Raw genomic sequence first — 13777 nt, forward strand, 5'->3', positions numbered from 1 at the left:
GATGGAGTAGTTCCTCTCCGCTGGAGAGAAGGTCCTAGAGAAAAAACCACAAGTGACAGCATGCCCGGAAGAATTTTTTTGTAGAAGAACAGCTCCAGCTCCCACTGAGGAGGCATCAACCTCCAATAGGAAGGGTTTGGAAGGGTCAGGTCTGGAGAGGACGGGAGCCGAAGAAAAGGCAGACTTGAGTCGTTTAAAGGCGTCTTCTGCTTGAGGAGGCCAGGACTTGGGATCAGCATTTTTTTTGGTTAAAGCCACGATAGGAGCCACAATGGTAGAAAAATGTGGAATAAATTGCCTGTAATAATTGGCGAACCCCAAAAAGCGTTGGATAGCACGGAGTCCGGAGGGGCGTGGCCAATCTAAGACGGCAGAGAGTTTGTCTGGATCCATCTGTAGTCCCTGGCCAGAGACCAAATATCCTAGAAAAGGAAGAGATTGGCATTCAAACAGACATTTCTCAATTTTGGCATAGAGTTGGTTGTCACGAAGTCTCTGAAGAACCATACGGACATGCTGGCGGTGTTCTTCTAGATTGGCAGAAAAAATTAGGATATCGTCCAGATATACAACAACACAGGAGTATAACAAATCACGAAAAATTTCATTGACAAAGTCTTGGAAGACGGCAGGGGCGTTGCACAGTCCAAAGGGCATGACCAGATACTCAAAGTGTCCATCTCTGGTGTTAAATGCCGTTTTCCACTCGTCCCCCTCTCTGATGCGGATGAGGTTATAGGCGCCTCTTAAGTCCAATTTAGTGAAGATGTGGGCACCTTGGAGGCGATCAAAGAGTTCAGATATGAGGGGTAAGGGGTAGCGGTTCTTAACCGTGATTTTATTAAGACCGCGGTAGTCAATGCAAGGACGTAGGGAGCCATCTTTTTTGGACACAAAGAAAAATCCGGCTCCGGCAGGAGAGGAGGATTTACGGATAAAGCCCTTTTTTAGATTCTCCTGGACGTATTCGGACATGGCAAGAGTCTCTGGGGCAGAGAGAGGATAAATTCTGCCCCGGGGTGGAGTAGTGCCCGGGAGGAGGTCGATAGGGCAATCATAAGGCCTGTGAGGAGGTAGAGTCTCAGCTTGTTTTTTGCAGAAAACATCCGCGAAGTCCATATAGGCCTTAGGGAGACCGGTTACTGGAGGAACCACAGAGTTACGGCAAGGGTTACTGAGAACCGGTTTTAGACAGTTCTTGGAACAAGAGGACCCCCAACTCTTGATCTCCCCAGTGGACCAATCCAGGGTAGGGGAATGAAGTTGAAGCCAGGGAAGTCCAAGGAGAATTTCCGAGGTGCAATTGGGGAGGACCAAAAGTTCAATCCTCTCATGATGAGATCCGATGCTCATAAGAAGGGGCTCCGTGCGGAAACGTATGGTACAGTCCAATCTTTCATTATTTACACAATTGATGTAGAGGGGTCTGGCGAGACTGGTCACCGGGATGTTGAACCTGTTGACGAGAGAGGCCAAAATAAAATTTCCTGCAGATCCTGAGTCCAAGAAGGCCACTGTAGAGAAGGAGAAGGCAGAGGCAGACATCCGCACAGGCACAGTAAGACGTGGAGAAGCAGAGTAGACATCAAGGACTGTCTCACCATTGTGCGGAGTCAGCGTACGTCTTTCCAGGCGAGGAGGACGGATAGGACAATCTCTCAGGAAGTGTTCGGTACTAGCACAGTACAGGCAGAGGTTCTCCATACGGCGTCGTGTCCTCTCTTGAGGTGTCAGGCGAGACCGGTCGACCTGCATAGCCTCCACGGCGGGAGGCACAGGAACAGATTGCAGGGGACCAGAGGAGAGAGGAGCCGAGGAGAAGAAACGCCTCGTGCGAACAGAGTCCATATCTTGGCGGAGTTCCTGACGCCTTTCGGAAAAACGCATGTCAATGCGAGTGGCTAGGTGAATAAGTTCATGTAGATTAGCAGGAATTTCTCGTGCGGCCAGAACATCTTTAATGTTGCTGGATAGGCCTTTTTTGAAGGTCGCGCAGAGGGCCTCATTATTCCAGGACAATTCTGAAGCAAGAGTACGGAATTGTACGGCATACTCGCCAACGGAAGAATTACCCTGGACCAGGTTCAACAGGGCAGTCTCAGCAGAAGAGGCTCGGGCAGGTTCCTCAAAGACACTTCGGATTTCCGAGAAGAAGGAGTGTACAGAGGCAGTGACGGGGTCATTGCGGTCCCAGAGCGGTGTGGCCCATGACAGGGCTTTTCCGGACAGAAGGCTGACTACGAAAGCCACCTTAGACCTTTCAGTGGGAAACAGGTCCGACATCATCTCCAGATGCAGGGAACATTGGGAAAGAAAGCCACGGCAAAACTTAGAGTCCCCATCAAATTTATCCGGCAAGGATAAGCGTATCCCAGGAGCGGCCACTCGCTGCGGAGGAGGTGCAGGAGCTGGCGGAGGAGATGACTGCTGAAGCTGTGGTAGTAACTGTTGTAGCATAACGGTCAGTTGAGACAGCTGTTGGCCTTGTTGCGCTATCTGTTGTGACTGCTGGGCGACCACCGTGGTGAGGTCAGCGACAACTGGCAGAGGAACTTCAGCGGGATCCATGGCCGGATCTACTGTCACGATGCCGGCTGGCAGGTAGTGGATCCTCTGTGCCAGAGAGGGATTGGCGTGGACCGTGCTAGTGGACCGGTTCTAAGCCACTACTGGTTTTCACCAGAGCCCGCCGCAAAGCGGGATGGTCTTGCTGCGGCGGTAGTGACCAGGTCGTATCCACTAGCAACGGCTCACCTCTCTGGCTGCTGAAGATAGGCGCGGTACAAGGGAGTAGGCAAAAGCAAGGTCGGACGTAGCAGAAGGTCGGGGCAGGCAGCAAGGATCGTAGTCAGGGGCAACGGCAGAAGGTCTGGAAACACAGGCAAGGAACACACAAGGAACGCTTTCACTGGCACTAAGGCAACAAGATCCGGCAAGGGAGTGCAGGGGAAGTGAGGTGATATAGGGAAGTGCACAGGTGAACACACTAATTGGGACCACTGCGCCAATCAGCGGCGCAGTGGCCCTTTAAATCGCAGAGACCCGGCGCGCGCGCGCCCTAGGGAGCGGGGCCGCGCGCGCCGGGACAGAACAGACGGAGAGCGAGTCAGGTAGGGGAGCCGGGGTGCGCATCGCGAGCGGGCGCTACCCGCATCGCGAATCGCATCCCGGCTGGCAGCGGAATCGCAGCGCCCCGGGTCAGAGGACGTGACCGGAGCGCTGCCGCGGGGAGAGTGAAGCGAGCGCTCCGGGGAGGAGCGGGGACCCGGAGCGCTCGGCGTAACAATTACATACCAAAAGTTTGTGTCAATAATACTGTATTTCCAGCAGATTGTATCAATTAAGTTCACAATGCTTAGAATTGCAGTTTACACTCACGTGGGCACAAAATGCATTGGCCCTGATTTACTAAGAGTGGAGTGTAGGTTTCTTTGTGGGTTTTAATTGCATACAATTTATTTTCCATGGTATTTACTAAGGTTTCCCTACATTTTCCACTTTCCCTACACTTTTACACATGCTCTCATCTGTCGGGTTTTCCTCAGCTGAAATCCACCACATTTCATGTGGAAACCTTAGTAAATATATTAGGTTTTTGTGAATGTCGGGAACACGCCCCCTTTCCAAGACCACGCCCCGTTTCTGATGTCCACGCCCCTTTTTCGGGTTTTCTTAGCAAAATGGAGAGTTAGTCTTTTTTTTTATTCTGGCGCAATTTCTGGCGCAAAATCTGGCGCAGACAGAATTTCTGGCGCAATGCGACAGAATCTGGCACAGGCACACAATCCGACAAAACATGTCAGGTTTGCAATAGTAAATGAGGGCCATTGTTTATGGATGTGGAGAATATGGGGATTTCTATAACCCAAACAGTGCAGTGTCACTGCTCAAACCCCTGCACAAAAGAAGTGACATGACCGGAGGCATGCTAGAATCTAAAAAGATTTTGGGCATGAGCCTCAAGGCATGTTCTTTCTGCCCTTCACGCATGCACCCCCTTCTGTCTGTACCTAAACCCCTTCATCAGAATTTTCTTCCTACATATTACTTTAGTATGAAACCTGTCTCAAACAATGTGTTTGTATAACAGCAAATCTCTGAAATAATACAGTCCTGCATTTTACTAACAGCACTGTGACGGACTGACTCCGCCAAAAGTGACTTCTCCTTCCGGATGACAAGCCCCAGCCTATCACAGGCAATATCCCCAGGCAGAACTAGAGATTATTGCATCCTTGTACCCAAAGAACCAGGCAACACCAGTCTTCAGGTATAAAATCAGAACTCTTTATTGAGGAACAAGTGTCTTCTTTTATAGGAAGGACATCACAGGGGGAAGGGTCAGTAAAGACAATACAGGTGGAAGGTAGTCTGGGAGATAATCCAATAAAGGCAATACAGGTGACAGGTAGTCTGGGAGATAATCCAATAAAGGCAATACAGGTGACAGATAGTCTGGGAGATAATCCAACAAAGGTAATTAGCTCTCCCTATACAGTGCCTTGAGTGCAAAAGGTGTATTGTGCACAGAAAGTGTATGAAAACAGTAAATACAAGTATTTTAACTCTGAGCTTTATGTCACTGGACAACATCAACTGAGGGGTACAAATAGTGATGTCCTAAAGTCCATCCAAGTAGGTAGGGTGACTCTAGGATCCATCACAGTGCTCCCCCTTTTAACCCCTTAAGGATCGGGGGTTTTTCCGTTTTTGCATTTTCGTTTTTTGCTCTTTTCCTTTAAAAAATCATAACTCTTTCAATTTTGCACCTAAAAATCCATATGATGGCTTATTTTTTGCGCCACCAATTCTAGTTTGTAATGACGTCAGTCATTTTGCCCAAAAATCTACGGTGAAACGGTAAAAAAAATCATTGTGCGACAAAATTGAAAAAAAACGCTGTTTTGTAACTTTTGGGGGCTTCCGTTTCTACGTAGTACATTTTTCGGTAAAAATGACACCTGATATTTATTCTGTAGGTCCATACGATTAAAATGATACCCTACTTATATAGGTTTGATTTTGTCGGACTTCTGGAAAAAATCATAACTACATGCAGGAAAATTAATACGTTTAAAATTGTCATCTTCTGACCCCTATAACTTTTTTATTTTTCCATGTATGGGGCAGTATGAGGGCTCATTTTTTGCGCCGTGATCTGAAGTTTTTAACGTTACCATTTTTGCATTGATAGGACTTATTGATCTTATTGATATAAAAAGTGACCAAAAATGCACTATTTTGGACTTTGGAATTTTTTTGCGCGCACACCATTGACCGAGCGGTTTAATTAATGATATATTTTTATAATTCGGACATTTACGCACGCGGTGATACCATATATGTTTATTTTTATTTTTATTTACGCTGTGTTTTTTTTTTTTATTGGAAAAGGGGGGTGATTCAAACTTTTAATAGGGGAGGAGTTAAATGATCTTTATTCACTTTTTTTTCACTTTTTTTTTGCAGTGTTATAGGTCCCATAGGGACCTATAACACTGCATACACTGATCTCCTATGCTGATCACTGGTTTCTCATAAGAAACCAGTGATCAACGATTCTGCCGCATGACTGCTCATACCTGGATCTCAGGCACTGAGCAGTCATTCGGCGATCGGACAGCGAGGAGGCAGGAAGGGGCCCTCCCGCTGTCCTGTCAGCTGTTCGAGATGCCGCGATTAGCCGCGGCTATCCCGAACAGCCCGACTGAGCTAGCTGGGAACTTTCACTTTCACTTTTAGCCGCACGGCTCAGCTCTGAGCGCGCGGCTAAAGGGTTAATAGCTCGCGGCGCCGCGATCGGCGCTACGCGCTATTAGAGGCGGGTCCCGGCTTCACTATGACGCCGGGCCCGCCGTGATATGACGCGGGGTTACTGTGTAACCCCGCGTTATATCAGACGAGCAGGACCAAGGACGTACCGATACGTCCTTGGTCCTTAAGGGGTTAAAACGGCAGACCCGGAGCGATCCCAACGGATCCACTTGGGGCTGTCCTGGCTTCAACCACCAGACGCAGTGGTCCTCCTCTTGGTTGGGGTGTGCGGCAACAATGTAATCCAACACCAGCAAACCCTGTATGAAGCTTACTGGGGCTCCCCTCATAAAATGTTTCTGCTTTCCCCCCCCTCCCTGGCCAGGGGAGGGGGAAGGCCTGGCCTGGCCCATAGTCTGTGGGAAGGAGGCTAGCTTCCGAGCCCCTCCCAAGCAACCTTTCCCAAAGGAAAACTCCATCTGTCACCAGTTGAAGGGGCAGGGGGCTGACTGCTTCCTCACTCGGTTGCAACATCTGCCACTGAGGAGCCGCACCGACTGTGCCAACCCCTGTGCGGTTCCACAGCCGCTGGGGGTCCGGATCAACCGTCTGGGATCCTGACTGGACCGATGCAGGGACCACAGTCCCATCTGTAACTGCAGACCTGCCGGCAGTCTTCAGTGCTAGGCTGATTGTAGCAAAACTCTGCCCTGATGCCGGCCCTTCAGCCGGACAAGTGATCACTAGGTGGAGAGGAAGGTCAACTACCTTCTCACCTGTTTGCAATGTCTGGCGCTGGGGAGGTAAACCGACCACTTCATCTCCCAATATGGAATTCTGCAGCGGGGAAGCTGCACCAACTGTGCTTTCACCAGTACCATTGCACAGCCGCTGGGGATCCAGGCCGACTGCCTGCGATCCCGGCTGTACCAGTGTAGGGATCACGGTTCCCTCTGTAGCTGCAGTATTCGTTGTTGAGCAGAGTGTAGTAGGACTCTGCCCTGAAGCCGGCGCTTCAGCCGGGGCTGTGCTCAGTATGTGGAGAGGGAGGTCAACTGCCTCCTCATCCGGTTGCCACCTCTTGCGCTGGGGAGATGAGCCGACCGCTCCATCTCCTGGGGTAAAATTCTCCATCTGGGGAGCCGCACCGTCTGTGCTTGCTCCTGTGCTGTTAAACAGTCTCTGTGGATCCAGGCCAACTGCCTGCGATCCAGGGTGGATTGGTACAGGGATCACTGACCCCTCTGTAGCTGTAGAGCTGGCAGTGGTGTCTGATGCTGGACAGAGTGTAGCAGAATTCAGCCCTAATGCCAGGGCTTCCACCCTGGTGTCCTGACCGGATACTGCTAGAGCGTCGCGGTCCAGTGTACAATCCAGGGGAAGGGGAAGACAGAGACCAGCCGTCTCATCTGTGCTGGTTTCCTCTGCTGTACATGGCTCGTGACCGTAGAAATCCCCCTCAAACAAGGACAAGTAGTCTTCCTCGAGGTACCATTCCTGATACGTCAGCCAAGATATATCCGGTTCCAGGTCTGGCACCTCCGACTGCGGCAGCATCTCTCTCCGCTTGTCATGGATGTCCCAGAGTCTGTATGCCTCGGTACGGCCAAAGTCGTACTGCTCCTCGAATGCATCCCACAATAGACCAGGCCAGCCGAAGTCTGTCCCTTCCGGAGCACAGGCTGTGTTTGGCTCCGACTGCCTGCAGCTTGCCCACCAGTACAGGGCACGGTAATGAGCCTCGAGCTCCATTTCTTTCGGCACCAATCTGTGCAACTCAACCATTTCGCTGCCCGTGGGTTGCTCTCTGAGGTAGCGAAGCCGCAAGTGGACCTGTTCCCTGAAGCGCTGTTCTGGGGTGGGCAGGACTTGTGCTCGGCTTCTCACCGACTCCTCAAGAACAACTTCCCAAATCTGCAAGCGAATTAAGGCTCTCTCTTGCATGGACATCTCTTCCATGGCATACTGCAGCTTCGCTATACGGAGTTGTGTCAGCTGGGTAGGATCTCTGGTGGAGGATCTTTGAAGAGGCCTAGGAACCATTGCACCTCTCTTCGGAAATCCTCCATCCTTACAGGCTCTTCCTCGCCAGGGTAAGTTGCTGAGACCGGGGTCAAGCCAGCGGCTGTATCTCCCCCAGCTGGTCTGGTCTCAGTGTCGATCCAGGAGAAGTCAGATCCCACCGCTGCCACCAATTGTGACGGACTGACTCCGCCAAAAGTGACTTCTCCTTCCGGATGACAAGCCCCAGCCTATCACAGGCAATATCCCCAGGCAGAACTAGAGATTATTGCATCCTTGTACCCAAAGAACCAGGCAACACCAGTCTTCAGGTATAAAATCAGAACTCTTTATTGAGGAACAAGTGTCTTCTTTTATAGGAAGGACATCACAGGGGGAAGGGTCAGTAAAGATAATACAGGTGGAAGGTAGTCTGGGAGATAATCCAATAAAGGCAATACAGGTGACAGGTAGTCTGGGAGATAATCCAACAAAGGTAACTAGCTCTCCCTATACAGTGCCTTGAGTGCAAAAGGTGTATTGTCCACAGAAAGTGTATGAAAACCGTAAAGAAAAGTATTTTAACTCTGAGCTTTATGTCACTGGACAACATCAACTGAGGGGTACAAATAGTGATGTCCTAAAGTCCATCCAAGTAGGTAGGGTGACTCGAGGATCCGTCACAAGCACTAAAGGGCCAAATAATTTGTCCACACCATGACCTCATAAAGGGTATATACTGCAAAGACCAATATAACCAATGATCCCCTCATATAATGCCAATAGAATGGTGGATAGCAGTATTACATAGGCTCTGCAGTTGGTTGAAGGGATTTAAGTGCACTTATAGTACCATGACAGCCATAATAATGCTTTCTAAATGTAACTCATCTCTGCAAAGTATGGTGCCCTCATAAGCGTACCATAGGCTGGATGAAAAAGAAAAGGAAAATTTGATGGCTTCAGTTAAAGAAGACATTGCCTATGATTCGCTCAGAGAATAAATGGATATAACTGCATTGTGATGACTTATACGGTCTCCAGAACCTGTGTAGTCCTGGTATTTACCACTACATGGTCACTATGGTTTTTGTATAGTATATTTTTATTCTTAAGCAGTGTGGTGGTATTAATCATTACGTGGAGGTAATATGTGGCCAATATTAGTGGTAATGGTAATATGTATGGTCATAATATTGCACCCTGGATGCTCAATGCTAGAAACACCCCTTGACATGTATTGTAAAAACAGGATTGCACTTTTAACAAGTGGTTTACATGATCTTTTTACTACTACAGACTATGCTATCCTTGCAGGCAAAAGTACTGGAAACCCAGACAGGACTAGAAAAAAAAAACCAGTGTGTACAAATACAACTATTATTGATAAATCTTTGTTGGAATGTCTGAATTATCTTAATGTCTATGACCACCTTGTTGTAGAGTCTTACGTATACTGTGAAAAAAAGAAAAATACAGTAGCAATCTCATGGTCTCACAGGTTAAAGCATTGACAATCTGCTTTTATTTTAAAAGTTGTTTTCTTTTCTAGGTGGCAAAGAATTGTCTGCAGTTAGGGGCAGGATCTGCCCATTACATGGTATCTGATATGGGGAATTTGACTTCTGCTCAGAATGTGGCCCAAGAAGCAATTAAAAAACTTGGTAAAACAGTTACTTATATATGTACCAACTTTATATGTATGTTCACACATACACAATCTGCTGCAGGTTTTATGCAGTGGAAATTCCATTTGCGTATTATGTTACTGCCTTTTGACTTCAGTCGGTCTGCAGCAAATTTGCAAGCATATTTTCCGCTGTGGAAAACCCTCAGCGCATTATATATATATATATATATATATATATATATGTGTGTGTGTGTGAGAAGTACCCTTGGGGCACATTCACACTAAAGAATTTTCCAATTAAATTCTGTTTGGGAATTCGGGTTGCTGTCAATGGGATTCCGCTGCATAGTGCACACTACATAGTTTTAGTAATGGAGTTTTTCCACTGAAATCCCTTTTCTGACAGAATGAACATGTTCATTCTTTCAGCGGAATAGCGCATGGAATACATTGCTGTCTATGGGAACCAGCAATGCCAGTCTGGAATATTTTTGGACAGAGATTCCATAGTGTGAATGTTCCCTTCACTGTGCAATTCTTGTCAGTGACAGTATGACTACCATTCACACTGATGCCAGATCACCAATATGAAAAAAGTAAATAATTGTCTTTTGTGTTACATATGTTTTTATTTTGTATAATTTGTTTATTTTATACATTATGCAGTCCATAACATTATTCAAGTCCTTTGGGTGGCATTTTAACATTACAGTATTATTTATTATATTTTAAAGGAAAACTGTCACTAAACTCCCCCCGCACTAACCAGGTACTGGCTGGTAGTGCGGGGGATGCTGATCAATATGCTGCCTACCATGCCCGGATCCATCCGCTCATTATCTTCATTATTCCTGATATGCAAATGATCTTCTAACTGGCACGGGCAGGGTTACATGCCTCCATCTGGCACTGTGACATCAGCGCCGCTCGTCTGCAGCACTGCCCGGCTTATGAATATTCATCCCCTCCCTCCGCACCCTCTCGTCCCTGCTTTGTAGAGGACTCCACTGCTCTAAGGCTGCTTCCGGGTGTACACAGGAAGCAGCACATGCGCAGTGGAGTCCTGTACAGAGCGGGGAGGAGAGAGAGAGGTACCGGGGGAGATGAATGTTCATAAGCCGGGCGGTGCTGCGGACGAGCGGTGCTGATGTCACAGTTCCAGATGGAGGCATGCAACCCTGCCCATGCCATTTAGAAGATCATTTGCATATCCGGAATAATGAAGATAACGGGTGAACGGCTGGACGGAACCGGGCATGGTAGGCATCATATTGTTCAGCGTCCCCTGCACTACCAGCCAGTACCTCTGGTTAGTGCAGGGGGAGTTTATTGACAGTTTTCCTTTAAAGTTACAGGCAAAATGCAGCCCCCTAGCACTTACAGCTGATCATGGTCTCCTTAGTATTCTGTCTGATTGACAGAACAAAAGAAAGAAGCATCACTACCACTTCTACAATTGTATACAGGACGCTTATCAAGCGACATGTATAAAACAACCAGGAAAGGAAGCACAATAATGAACTCTCTCAGCCTCCTCTCTGGCTGTCTCAGCTGCAGAATTGTGTGTGGACCAGCTGGATGTTTATAGTGGTTTGGCGGTATGCAAAAGGTGAATATATTCCTTTTATACACTATGGGGGAATTTATAATTGTTTTTACCCTGGTTCTATGATGTTCTTTTGTCTCACAGTTTGTCTCAGATGCTGTTTTGAGACTTTTCATTGGGACTTTTGGTTTAGAAGGTTTTTCTAAAAGAACATACCAAGTCGTAATTTCAGTTCATATCATGCAGTGGTAAGGAATTCATGATATGCGACTTTTCAGTTTGTCGCATCTTTTGTCACAACTGAGCTAAATTAGGTGCAAATGTACACCAGCCCTGACTTGGCTTACAAAACTGACTCCAAACTGCATTATTAAAAAGTCTCACATTTTGTCGCACGGGATAAAAAGTCACACAAAAAAGTCACAGAGGTATCACCATACAAAGTGCTGTACTGAAGTAAGAAATGTGATCAGCTCCAAATATATCACATGCTCGCACCATGTAATAAATCTGGTCCAGTTACACAGTTTCCACCACATAAATTAATGGGGTAAAAAGACATTCACCCACACCACTCTTGTTGAATACCCCCTATGTTTGCTACTGTTTGTGTATATACATAAACATAAATATATACAGTCATGGCTGTAAATGTTGGCACCCCTGAAATTTTTTTCAAAAATGAAGTATTTCTCACAGAAAAGGATTGCAGTAACACATGTTTTACTATACACATGTTTATTCCCTTTGTGTGTACTAGAACTAAATCAAAAAAGGGAGGAAAAAAAAGCAAATTGGACATAATGTCACACCAAACTCCAAAAATGGTCTGGACAAAATTATTGGCACCCTTAACTTAATATTTGGTCGCACACCTAATTACTGAAATGAGTCGCTTCCTATAACCATCAATAAGCTTCTTACACCTCTCAGCCAGAATGTTGGACCACTCTTCCTTTGCAAACTGCTCCAGGTCTCTCTTATTGGAAGGGCGCCTTTTCCCAACAGCAATTTTAAGATCTCTCCACAGGTGTTCAATGGGATTTAGATCTGGACTCATTGCTGGCCACTCCAGAACGCTCCAGCGCTTTGTTGCCATCCATTTCTGGGGGCTTTTTGATGTATGTTTGGGGTCATTGTCCTGCTGGAAGACCCAAGATCTCGGACGCAAACCCAGCTTTTTTACACTGGGCTGTACAGTGCAACCCAAAATCCGTTGGTAATCCTCAGATTTCATGATGCCTTGCACACATTCAAGGCACCCAGTGCCAGAGGCAGCAAAACAACCCCAAAACATCATTGAACCTCCACCATATTTCACTGTAGGTACGGGGTTCTTTTCTTTGTAGGCCTTATTCTGTTTTTTGTAAACAGTAGAATCATGTGCTTTACCAAAAAGCTCTATCTTGGTCTCATCTGTCCACAAGAAGTTTCCCAGAAGGATTTTGGCTTACTCAAGTTCATTTTGGCAAAATGTAGCCTTGCTTTTTTATGTCCCTGTGTCAGCAGTGGGGTCCTCCTGGGTCTCCTGCCATAGCGTTTCATTTCATTTAAATGTCAACCGGTAGTTTGCGCTGACACTGATGCTCCCTGAGTCTGCAGGACAGCTTGAATATCTTTGGAACTTGTTTGGGGCTGCTTATCCACCATCCGGACTATCCTGCATTTACACCTTTCATCAATTTTTCTCTTCCGTCCACGCCCAGGGAGATTAGCTACAGTGCCATGGGTTGCAAACTTCTTGATAATGTTGTGCAATGTGGACAAAGGCAAATCTAGATCTCTGGAGATGGACTTGTAACCTTGAGAGTACATACAGTTCTCTTCTCCTCTTTCTGTTGTCCATGCTTAGTGTGGCACACATAGACACACAATGCAAAGACTAAGTGAACTTCTCTCCTTTTTATCTGCTTTCAGGTGTGCTTTTTATATTGCCCACACCTGTTATTTGCCCCAGGTGAGTTTAAAGGAGCATCACATGCTTAAAACTTTTTTATTTTTCCACAATTTTTAAAGGGTGCTAATAATTTTGTCCAGCCCGTTTTTGGAGTTTGGTATGACATTATGTCCAATTTGCTTTTTTTCCTCCCTTTTTGTTTAGTTCCAATACACACAAAGAGAATAAACATGTGTATAGCAAAACATGTGTTACTGCAATCCTTTTCTGTGAGAAATACTTAATTTACGGGTGCCAACATGATTTTCAGAAACATGTAATCATTTTTTTTATCAGGTATACGTCTATATAGAAACAAGCCCACTGGTACCAGAAAGCCTTAAAAATAATTAGAACAATGTCCAAAGCCCGCGCGGCGGGGAACCAGGTGTGTCACCACAGACACAGCATGGAGGTTTTCAAATCCAGGTTTATTCGTAAATACGAAGTGCTATGCAGTCAAATCAGGTTGGAGGGAAGGGAGGGGAGCAGACATCAGCTCCGTGGAGCTGGCTGAGTGCAACAAATAGTTTTGCAGTGAAACTGCTTGATCACGTTCATAGTGTGATCAAGCAGTTTCACTGCGAAACGATTCCTGTATACTACATATAGCTTTTCACCTCGTTAGCACCTCCACTCTTGCCAACACACCTGGTCCCCTGCAGCACGGGCTTCGGACATTGTTCTAATTATTTTGAAGGCTTTCTGGTGCCGGTTGGCTTGTTTCTATACAGATGTATACCTGATAAAAAGAAAATTATTACATGTTTCTGAAACAATCTATGATTTCATAAATATATGAATTAGTAGATACCTAATAGAGATAAAGCAGGTCATTACATTTAAAAGCAAGAAAGAGATACTGGAAGCTGTAAAAATACTGTCTATGTAGAGGACAGGAGCTTCTTCA

General features: G+C 46.5%; 1 protein-coding gene across 3 annotated transcripts in view; it reads left to right on the forward strand.

The window, feature by feature from the left end:
• LOC130282130 (hydroxysteroid 11-beta-dehydrogenase 1-like protein A) overlaps window positions 1-13777 on the forward strand; it is a 58388-nt gene that overhangs the window by 18682 nt on the left and 25929 nt on the right. For 2 of the 3 annotated variants that reach the window (XM_056530070.1, XM_056530064.1), the window contains exon 4: window positions 9308-9419. In XM_056530070.1, coding sequence (XP_056386045.1) covers window positions 9308-9419 — 112 coding nt within the window. Of the gene's footprint in view, window positions 1-7945; window positions 8088-9307; window positions 9420-13777 lie in introns of those variants that run through there. The other variant, XM_056530077.1, reaches the window with a different exon arrangement.

Source organism: Hyla sarda, chromosome 1 (assembly GCF_029499605.1).
Source record: "Hyla sarda isolate aHylSar1 chromosome 1, aHylSar1.hap1, whole genome shotgun sequence".
Lineage (NCBI taxonomy): Eukaryota > Metazoa > Chordata > Amphibia > Anura > Hylidae > Hyla > Hyla sarda.